The 11,815-nt window shown below is 36.0% G+C and overlaps 1 protein-coding gene across 1 annotated transcript in view; it reads left to right on the top strand.

Annotated features, from left to right (window-relative positions):
* Nucleotides 1-11,815, top strand: part of vimr2 (vimentin-related 2) — a 16,701-nt gene extending 4,886 nt beyond the window's left edge. The window contains exons 6-10 of the mRNA XM_048175608.1: nt 320-457; nt 2,224-2,358; nt 6,663-6,773; nt 6,846-6,970; nt 10,783-11,815. Coding sequence (XP_048031565.1) covers nt 320-457; nt 2,224-2,358; nt 6,663-6,773; nt 6,846-6,970; nt 10,783-10,825 — 552 coding nt within the window. The 3' untranslated portion in view covers nt 10,826-11,815. The remainder of the gene's footprint in view (nt 1-319; nt 458-2,223; nt 2,359-6,662; nt 6,774-6,845; nt 6,971-10,782) is intronic.

The following is an 11,815-nucleotide window of genomic DNA, read 5'->3' as shown; positions in this document are numbered from 1 at the left end:
AATGTAGTATATGGGGCACTGGCTGGAAACTGAGAAATATCCATTGACCTCCCTCTGGGACGTGTGGTATAACTCAAAGTACAGGCGTATGAAATGAAAACAGAAGTGCTTCTTGTTTTATTAACTGCTATTATTATCTTGATACATCTGCAGCTCTCTCATTATTCATGTTGACGAGAACAAGCTGAGACTCAGACTCAATCTCCTTTTCATGAACACTTCATTGGGGCCAGATTAATGAACAGCTGCCGTATCTCGCACAGGCAGATATTGTTACCTGAGGAGAAGCCAAAAGTCATGATGATGTGTTTGTTCACAGCGGCTGGAGAAGCTGTGTGAACCCAGGCCTCTGGATGAAGGTTCTCCAACTGTAACTGTGCAGTTCCCCGCCTTTGATATCACTCCAGCCATCATGGACATCAAGGAGTTCTACAGCGAGCTGGCTGAGAGCCTCAAGGTGAATTACATAGCAGTATATTCTCCAGTGTTCTGTACAAGCGAAATTGACAGCTTTTGTGGCATTTACACTACCATTCAATTTTTTTTTTTTTTTTTAAGAAATTAAAAGTTTTAAAAGTGACAGAAAAGACATTTACAATAACTGCTGTTCTTTTGAACTTTCTATTCATCAAAAAAATCCTGAATTTTTTTTTATCAGGTTTCCACTAAAATATGATGCAGCACAACTGTTTTCAACATTGATAATAATAAGAAATGTTTCTTGAGCAGCAAATCAGCCTCTTAGAATGAATTCTGAAGGGTCATGTGACACTGAAGACTGCATGGAGTAATTATGCTGAAAATTAAGCTTTGCTATCACAGGAATAAATTGCATTTCAAAATACATTAACTTAGAAAACAGTTAAATTGTTATAATATTTCACAATGTTACTGTTTTACTGTATTTTTGATCAAATAAATGCAGCCTCTTTCAAAAACATAAATTCTTACAAACTTTTGAATGGTAGTTTATGTTGATTACCATAGAAAATAATTAAAAAATATAAAAGAGTAAGAGTTAGATTAAGACGATTAAAATAAAAGTAAACGAAACCAGCGTTTAATGTTTTAAAGGCGGGAATGTGAAATGTGACGTTTAAAAAAGTGTTTCATTTGAGATGTAAAGTTAAAATTAGCTTTTTTGCAGAGGGACTATTATATTATGTAATATATTTTAAAATTATTTTCTGCTATTTTAAACATTGCGCCAAATGTTGTCAATTGACATCCCCCCCCACCCCCCACCCAAAATACACTCCCAAAAAATTTACTATTCTGTGGGACATAAAGGATGATTAAATGAAGTTCATGCTGCTCTTTTCTGTATTATGAAAGTGAATGGGGATGGAAACTATAAAGCACTGAGAAGGACAACCAAAAAAGCACCCCAAAAATGAGGACAGAATTGTCTTTTTAGGTGAACTAACCTCTTAACACAACAGTGTGGCTGGTATGCATGTTTTTTCCTCTTTCACACTTTACTTCAGGAGGCAGTTTTGTGGGACAGAGAGCTCTGTCCACATCTAGCACAGAGTACTATTGTCCCCTCTGTGTCGTTTGAGGAGTGAGGGCTCTCTAAAGGTCATCCTACAGCACCAGTGCCCTCTGACCCTGTTTGCCCCAGGAGTGGCTGCTCTTGACTGGGGTCGCGGTGGTAATCAGAGCTCTGGAGCACTTCCCAGGCTTCTATGCAGAATGGGTCTGGAGAGGAGAAGAGAGCACTTTTACACCAGGACACTGGAGAGCCTCTATAGGCTCAACAGTCTTCTAGTGTGTTTGTGTGTGGGTGTAAGATAAGCAGGCCAAGAACAACTCCTGCTAGTGTGCGAACAGTCGTACATACACAAAAACCAGTTCTCACACACACAAACACGTCCTTTACCACCATTCGCTGTTTTCATTTCGTCTTTCTATTCATTGCTCTCTCAGGTGGTCTCAGAGCCAAAAACTGTCTGGTGCTTTGTTTCATTAGTGCCGCACAAGGTCCAATTGTCTCACTCACAATTGATATTGATTGGGATTTGGGGGGAACAGTAATTGGAGGCTGATTTTTGACTGGTTGCACCTGCTCACCTGATGGGCCTTCATTTGCTCCTCTTTCTTCTGGGAATAATCAGTGATTCATCTTCACTGCCTGCTCTCTATAGAACTCTGCTTGATGGGTGGTAACTCTTCTTTAGAGATGCAAGAAACCTGAATCTGTAAACCCTTCCTGCATTTTAGTTTGAGCCCAGAGCCTCAAGCGCTGCCGCCATTGATGCCGCAGGAAAGGAGAAGGAGGAGCAGCTGGCTAAGTTGACTGGAGGGAAAGTGAAGGACGTCTCCAAAGAGACTGATGTGAATGTCCTCAAGAACCTGGTGAGTGAGTTTACTCTCATCGACACACTTGAGCTCTGACCCATCAAAAGACACTCCAGACTGCCGCTAAAATAGTTGCAAATGAGACCTAAAACAAAACCTTTTCAACAATCATTTAAATTATGTCATCATTGATGGCAGTCTATAAAATGTATCCGGTTTAGTCAGATATTGTCTCATTAAAGGGTTAGTTCACCCAGAAATTAAATTTCTGTCATTTATTACTCACCCTCATGTTCATCTTCAGAACACAAATTAAGATATTTTGTAATGAAATCCAAGATGTTTTTTTATCTCCCATAATTTCCACATTCAATGACGGGGAAGAGCCGAAAATGTTGAATAAAGTCGTTATTTTTTTGTTTTGTTTTTGCGCACAAAAATATTCTCGTTGCTTCATAATATTAAGGTTGAACCACTGTAGACACATTGACTATTTTAATGATGTCTTTACTACTTTTCTGGACCTTGAATGTGGTAATTACGTTGCTTTCTATGGGATATAAAGAAACCTCTCGGATTTCATCAAAAATATCTTAATTTGTGTTCCGAAGATGAACGAAGATCTTACGGGTGTGGAACGACATGAGGGTGACTAATTGATGACAGAATTTTGGGTGAATTAACCCTTTAAAGTGCAAATCACTGTTTCCTGTAATAACAAACACTTTTTACTCTTATGAATCAGTATGAGATGTCTCAAACTCACTTGTGAGGTAGTAGTTCAAATTAGACCCACTCAGTGAATCGATCAAGTTACCGAGTTCACGAAAGTCTCCCTCACCGAACTGCTAAGTCATTTTTCAGTGATGATTGATTCTAAATGAATTGGGAACAATTTTCTTATTTCACTAAAAGTATCATTGCTGTTTCACAACGCCATGTCCTCAGTCAGACTGACAGCTGAGGAAAAAAGTAAGAGAACTCCTGCTGCCCAGAGTGTTTATTCTGAGAGATAGGACCAGGAGGATGTGAGGAGTGTATCGTCTATAACAGTGTTTATCTCTCTCGCTGTCTTCCATTATGAACAATACATTTCACAGTCTGCCAACGCACTCTCTCCCCCAATCATAAACTTCATAAACTTCACACATTCCTGCAGTGCCTCGGGAGACAGCAAATCGTACTGAGCCGTAGTAATAAAATCTCACCTGTCAGCCTCCCTCACCGGCAGGAAGAGAAACTTTAGGTTGAAAAAAGAAAAAAAAAAGCAGGGAAGAAAAAGTGACGGATGCATTAGCGTAAAGGGAAATCGTTCAGGATTTATGTTTCAAATGATTAGGAGCCACTTGCTGACTTAGTTTACATTCTAAAGAGCAAAAAAATCATTGGTCAGCCACAACTCACACCTTTACGTTTGAGAAAATAAACAGGGTGGTTTGGTTCTAATTATTGTGGTTGTGGTCGTAGCCCCTCTCTTAAAATAAACTGACCATCTCCAACCACACGGCTCACTCTCATAACACAGGATCCTGTTCGCTGATCAGTGATGGACAGTCTGCTCTGCTTCATTTTACTTCCTTCATACTACATTCTCTTTATTTTTTTCCTCCTCATTTCTCCCCTATCAGTTGTTTCCTACAGTAGCTTGTGTCAGAAAGCTTTGCAGGTAGGTTGAGTAGTACAAAGGCATCAATGCACATTTGAATCAGTTTTTATGTATGTCATTTCTACTAAAATTCCTTCAAACGGTCAGTTTTTTAAAGCAGCATAAATGTCTCCTTCACAGTCTATGATATCCAATTCCTTGTGAGCAGTTCAGTGGTTGGTGGAAAAAATGACATCTGAAGAAGCAGTTGATTCCATTTCTAGTTGGAAATATGCATTGTTGTCAAGAAATATTTAGTATTTTTGAAGCTCACTTGAATTTGTTTTAGATAATGACATTTTGTTGTCTTAGAAGACTATTTAAAGGGTCACTGACAAAAAATTTCAAGTTAGTTTCATGTAGCTTGAAATTCTTTTATGTTTTTTTTAAAGAAAAGGGTCAAATTCTTACATTTTATCTTACATTTATTACATTTTATTTTACAAATCTTACATTTTAGAGACTTATTGACATTGACACAAATTTTTAATGAGGCTGTAAAATCGATTAATTGCAATTAATCGCATATAACATACATTTTGTGTTTACATAATATATATGTGTGTGTGTATATATATATATATATATATTTATACAGTATGTCTGTGTGTGTGCATATGTGTATACAGTATATACAAACACACAAACACAGACATGTATTTTATTTATATATATATATATATATATATATATATATATATATATATATATAAAATACATAAAATACATGTCTGTGTTTGTATATACTGTGTGTGTGTATGTGTGTGTATATATATCAATACAGTGTGTATATATATATATATATATATATATATATTACAGTACAGTATATATAATACAGTATATATATAAAATACAGTATATATATAAAATACATGTCTGTGTGTGTTTGTATATACTGTGTGTGTGTATATATATATATATATATATATATATATATATATATATATATATATATATATATATATATATGTGTATATATATATATATATATATATATGTATGTATATATATATATATATATATATATATATATATGTATATATGTATATATGTGTATATATGTATGTATGTATATATATATATATGTATATATATGTGTATATGTGTGTGTATATATATATATATATATATATATATATATATATATATATATATATGTATATATATATATATATGTATATGTATATATATATGTATGTGTATATAGATATATAGATATATAGATATATATATATATATATATATATATATATATATATATATATATATATATATATATAGAATAGACATATATTATGTAAACGCAGACTTTTATGTTAGAAGCGATTAATCATAATTAATTGATTTTACAGCCCTGCTTTTCTATATGACATCTGGACATTTTTGATTTTATGCCCTCAAAAATTATCAAAATTAATTTTAATTTAAAACTTAAAACTTAAAACATACTTATCATAGAAGAGCTGTACTGAAGGCATTGTATATACAAATCGCATGTATTTTTTAATAAAACAATAGATCCAGACTAAAAAAAAGTGTGTCACTGACCCTGAAATCAGTTTCCCTAAAATTAATAATAATAATAATAATAATAATAATACATTTTATTTATAAAATGTATTATTAATTAATTAAATTCTGTCTGTGGTGTTATTGACTGACTGGACAGCGGGGCAGCTGTCTTCGGTTTCAGACACAGCCCTAATATACCCGTCGCCCTATCTCTCCTGCCATTAAGAATGGATACTAGTGATCTTGTTGCTCTCTGAGACAGTTTGGCTAAACAAACTGTTGGTGGTGAAATCAGGTCTCGTTTAGCTGTACATTATGGCAGAGACACGGCTAGTTTTCTCTTGGGGGTGGGGGGGGGGCAACCAACCAGACAGCCTTACTCTCAATCGAGACCCAAAGCAGAGTAACAACCATTTTCATCAGTTGACGTATCATCAGCTTGTTAATAACAGAGCTCGGAGCCTCCCAGGATCTACCTGAAAGAGAAACAGAGCGTGCAATCTCCATCCATCTCTGACAGCTGACTGTTTAACTTACCTGATTACAGTAATTACTCACAGCAGGGCAGCTCGTGCACAGAGGTGTGGCTGACAGTTCTCTGCATTGTGTTTGTTAATAGGTGAACATGCAACGCAAAATGTCAACTGTTTTCAGATATGCTCTCACAATAGCTAATTTAAGACTGAAATAAGCATTAATTACAACATAATGTTTTGTTAAGCTCAGCTCTGTGTTGTCATACATTGTGTGTATCTGCATCTGCTTATGTTTATGCACAGTGCAAGTCTTTGGACTTTTTTTTTTATTGAATTACTTACTGTTTTCCACATTGCAGTCATCAAAACTATGAAATTACAAATTGAAATTATGGAAATTGCATACTGACGATAATATGGTAAACAAATCAAAACTCACTTATATTTTAGTTTCTTCAAATTAGCCATACTTAGTCTAAATTACAGCTCTGGGCAATCAGACCAACTTCATATGGTGCCACCAAAGGTGCTTTTTAAACAGTATTGAAGGAAGTGCTGGATGCATTTCCTCTTTGGTGCAACATCTTGACTTTTTTTTTTTTTTTTAAATAAACTAAAAATACATCCATTAATACATCATTTTAAGTATTTAGTTTAAATTCTATTAATGATCAGAAATACATATTCAGTTAGCTTTGACTGATGCTGTATATGTGTAATTGTAGATTGCAGAGCTGCAGAAAGAGGTGGCAGAGCTGGAGAAGCGTGGAGACGAGTTGGAGGCTGAAATAGAAGCTAAGGAAGCCAAATACCTGGAGGATATAGAGGAGCTGGAGGTACAAGCGCTCGCTGTTCATATTTTTCTGCAGCAGCTCTCAGTATCTCACAACTGTGTTGTCTCTGTCCAGAATTACATTTGTCAGCTGGAGGAGGAGGAGGCTGATCTTCAGTTCCAGATGAAGGATCAAACTGGGGACTATGAAGAACTGCTGAATCAGAAGATGAATCTAGAAATAGAGATTGCTGCTTATAGGTAATTCATGTTGTCATCACTATCACTATTGCTCATCCATTACCATGATACACTACTGTTGAAAGGATTGGGGTTTGTAAGATTTTTTTTTTTTTCTCATGCTCACCAAGGCTGCATTTATTTGATCAAAACGCTAATATTGTGAAATATTATTACAATTTGAAATAACTTTATCTATTTGAATATATTTTAAAATGTAATTTATTCCTGTGATGCAAAGCTGAATTTTCAGCATCATTACGTCAGTCTTCAGTGTCACATAATCCTTCAGAAATCATTCTAATATGCTGATTATCAAAGCTTAAAGGTGCCATCGAATTGAAAATTGAATTTATCTTGGCATAGTTGAATAACAAGACTTCAGTACATGGAAATGACATACAGTGAGTCTCAAACTCCATTGTTTCCTCCTTCTTATATAAATCTCATTTGTTTAAAAGACCTCCGAAGAACAGGCAAATCTCAACATAACACCGACTGTTACGTAACAGTCGGGATCATTAATATGTACGCCCCCAATATTTGCATATGCCAGCCCATGATCGAGGCATTACACAAGGGCAGCCAGTATTAATGTCTGGATCTGTGCACAGCTGAATCATCAGACTAGGTAATCAAGCAAGGACAACAGCGAAAAATGGCAGATGGAGCAATAATAACTGACATGATCCATGATAACATGATATTTTTAGTGATATTTGTGAATTGTCTTTCTAAATGTTTCGTTAGCATGTTGCTAATGTACTGTTAAATGTGGTTAAAGTTACCATCATTTCTTACTGTATTCACGGAGACAAGAGCCGTTGCTCTTTTCATTATTAAACACTTGCAGTCTGTATAATTCATAAACAACTTCATTCTTTATCTCTCCAACAGTGTAGCATTAGCCGTTAGCCACGGAGCACAGCCTCAAACTCATTCAGAATCAAATGTAAACATCCAAATAAATACCATACTTACGCGATTAAACATGCTGCATGATGAACACTTTGTAAAGATCCATTTTGAGCGTTATATTAGCTGTGTGAACTTTGTTTATGCATTGATCGAGTCGAGAGCTCGGGAGGGGGCGGAGAGCGTGAGCAATTAAAGGGGCCGCAGCCTAAATCGGCGCATTTCTAATTATGCCTCAAAATAGGCAGTTAAAAAAATTTATTTAAAAAAATCTATGGGGTATTTTGAGCTGAAACTTCACAGACACATTCAGGGGACACCTTAGACTTATATTACATCTTGTAAAAAAACGTTCGATGGCACCTTTAAAATAGTTGCGCTGCTTATTATTTTTGTGAAAACCGTGATATATTTTTCAGGATTCTAGTTAAAATTAACAGAATTAATTTGAAATGGAAAATTTTGTGACATTAATGTCTTTAGTCACTTTTGAAAACTATTAATTTATTTAAAAAATATCTTACCCTAAACTTTGGAATGGTGGTGTAAATCATGCGGCTTGTTGCAAAGAGTTGTGCTGCTACTTTTCTGAGTGATCAGACTTTAGATTCTACCTTGGTGGATGATAAAACGGACAAACGAGAGTATCATCGATAATTGAGGGTGGGCTCAACAACTACTCGTACTAAAAACTGTCACAATGCTAGGGTTGATTGACAGGGTTTTTCTATGCAGTTTAAGACAGTATTAGTATAAAATTATCAATATCATGATAATGGAGTAAAGACAAAAAATGAATATAGAAATAAAATTAAAATAAATCATACATAATAAAATATAAAAAATAAAATAATCCCACCCTCTTTTAAAGGGGACCTATTATACCACTTTATAAGTCTATGGTGTCCCCAGAATATGTCTAAGTTTCAGCTCAAAATACCCCACAGATCATTTATTATAGCTATTTGGGTGTATATTTGCCCCTTTCCAGAAGAGGCGCTTTAACAGCTCGCACTTCGGTTGCTCAACAACAACAAAGCTGGAGAATCTCACGCTGCCAAAATGACGATTGTCAGTAACGGTGTTCAGCCTTACATTGTTCAAACCGGAGTCGGACACTGATGGAGAGACTCAGGAAGAAGTTAAAACTTTTAGAATGCATCTGGATGTTTCTGAATGGTTAGTGGATAAATTTATGTAGTTGCTGTGGAGTTGATTCAACTCATCGACTAGCATGTACCGTCATGTTAATCTTTTGTGCAAATCCAGCATTGAATTGACCCTCGTTTGTGAAGCAGTCCGACGTAAAATGACGGCATGGCAACAACACTCTACCACAACAACTCTTTCTCTTCTCTAAAGCAGCCCAACATGGCCTCACCCCCTTTGTTGTGTGTTCCCGGGGGCAGGGTTTATGGAAATGTGGGGGTTTGTGATGTCACCAACCCAGAAAGAAGCTTGTTGTAGTCCCTACCAGCTGTTTGTTGTAATCCTTAAAAAATTATTTCTGTAAAAGAAGATGTCTCCCTTTGCATTGAACTTTGAGTGTGTCGTAACTTAGCAGATGTTGTTTATGTAAAGTGCAATCATAATCAAGGACCCCTTTAAATGCATTTTAATAGATAATAAAGGATATATGTAGAATTATGTCATTGCACTGCAGGGTAAATGACTGTGACACAATGAACGATGAAGACATACCTAAGAATAGTGCCCTCATTCCTAAGGCCAAGATGGGTCACAGGAAACACATCCCCTTACAGTTGTAGAAAGCATGAAGCAATTTCCTACTTCCCTAAACATGTGTCTTTTCATGGCATCACCGGATTGGGAATACTCCCTGTCTCCTCTGATGTATGTGGCATGATGACGCATGCACAACATAACCTCAATCCCTTGAAATGCCCCTAAAATAGAGGTTCCTGCCCCTAGAGGTTCAGGAAGCAACCAACTTACAAACAAAGGCTCATTAAAATGGACAGAGAGAGCTGGTTTTGTCTTAGTCGACAGGCCATGCAGCTGATGTCATACCTCTGTGCCTTCTGGACCAGCATGTACATAGCAATCAGATATACTAATTTTCCTCAATATGCTAGATTCATATTACTGCCGCTTTCTCTTCCTTGATGAATAAGAGATGAAGGCTTGGCTATTGGTATGTTCTTGCAGAATTTAGAGAGCTGTCTGCTCGACAAACCCCTAATGACACCATGCTGCCATCTCCATTTCCATTTGGCTTGTGAAAAATCCCAAATGCAGTTTTTGCCAGATGTCGGTTGTTGACGAACATCTCTGATGCCACATTCAGCATCATTACCAGTTTAAAACAGTACAGACTGCACACCATTCATCCAAGCATCTGTGCCGGCCTCTCGACAGACATTTCACCATGATATACAGTTGCTTAAGATTATCCCTAGATCAGGGATACATTGAACCCTGTGACACTAGCTGTGTTTCCTGGTGTTTAGGAGCGATTAAACCAAATCATTTTGATGACAGACTTTGGATTTTTAGAATTCAAACCAATGTTTGAGATGTTGTGCAATGTGATTGGTCCACTGGTTAGGCCAGTTATTCAATCATATCCTCTGTTGAGGCAAAAATGCATGCGTTTTCATCGTAGTTTATGCACATGTTTTCTTATTGGATAAAAAATATATCTGCTTCATAACATTTTATACCCGTTTTTAGAATTTATGTGAATCTTGGCATTTCCTTCCAGCATTTTTTATGCGATATCCCAAAATGTGCATAAAAATAGGTGGATGGAAGCATAGCTGCTGAGATTCGGGTTGGTTAGCAGTGAAATGGTTAGCCTAACTTTCACTAATGCAGATGAAAGTGGGAAGCTCAATCTAAGGTTTGGGTCAAATAAAGGCAGATTGATTTGTTTTTGTTTTTTTTCTCTCCTTCAGGGGTTTGGTTGAAGAAGAGGTGGAGAGACTGAGCTGCCTGTAAGATGCGAGAAGAGGTGATGCTCTTCTCTGGACTGAAGCAAACACAAAGAAACACTAAAACCACATAAAGTTCAACCCTTAACAATGAGTCTCACAAATCAAGAAAGTAAAGAAAACAGCTGTCAGACACACTTAACCTTCTGAGCAGATGTAAACCTTCACTGACAGATGAACTTCAGGGAGTTTGTGCAAGCTCATTGATAACGGGTCAGTGGCAGGTAACCCGGGGTCTTCAAGAAACACTGGATCTGTGCAGCAGTGGGAGTGTTGGGGGATTTTCAGCACAGGAATCTTCTGCTTGCAGTTACATAGTCCATCACTGATAAACAAACATACACTATATAGTTACAAAGTTTGAGGTCAGTAAGATTTATTTTTAAAATAAATTAATACTTTTATTCAGCAAGGATGCATTAAATTGATCAAAGTTAGAGGCTTCTTTCAAAAACATTAAAAAACTCTTACCAACCTCAAACTTTTGAATGGTGGTGTACGTTTCATTCACACTTTAGAGTTTTATCACTCTGCAGATAGAGCCTGATGATACTCACTTTACCTTTAACCTTTCCTGTTCTGTCCAAAAGCTGTTTTAGATCTGTCTATAAGTACATTTACATTAAAATTTTGATTTCAATCTGACTACAGAAATAATTCGTCTTTTTAAAATGTTTAAGTCTCACCAGTCTGGTTTTGTAATTCAGACTAAGAGACCTTCCAGCATATGCATTAAAAATGTATTCCTTCAAATATGTAATTATGCATTGTGTTGTGTACTTTGACAGATAGACTTTTGATTGGATAAAAAACACATATTGACAGATAAGGTAACTAAATTTCCCAAATAACTCTAGTGCTCCACATTTTCATTGACTTGTTAGACTTTTTGCTTATCCCTTATCATCTGCAGCTAGTTTTTAATTGAACATACAGTACTGACTCTCTTCTGTGCAACAACTTACAGCATTTAAATAAATCTTTGCCTTTAAAATCA

This window comes from Megalobrama amblycephala, linkage group LG23 (assembly GCF_018812025.1).
Source record: "Megalobrama amblycephala isolate DHTTF-2021 linkage group LG23, ASM1881202v1, whole genome shotgun sequence".
Classification (NCBI taxonomy): domain Eukaryota; kingdom Metazoa; phylum Chordata; class Actinopteri; order Cypriniformes; family Xenocyprididae; genus Megalobrama; species Megalobrama amblycephala.
Note: the sequence above shows the minus strand (reverse complement) of the source record. Positions and strands in the feature narration are given on the sequence as shown.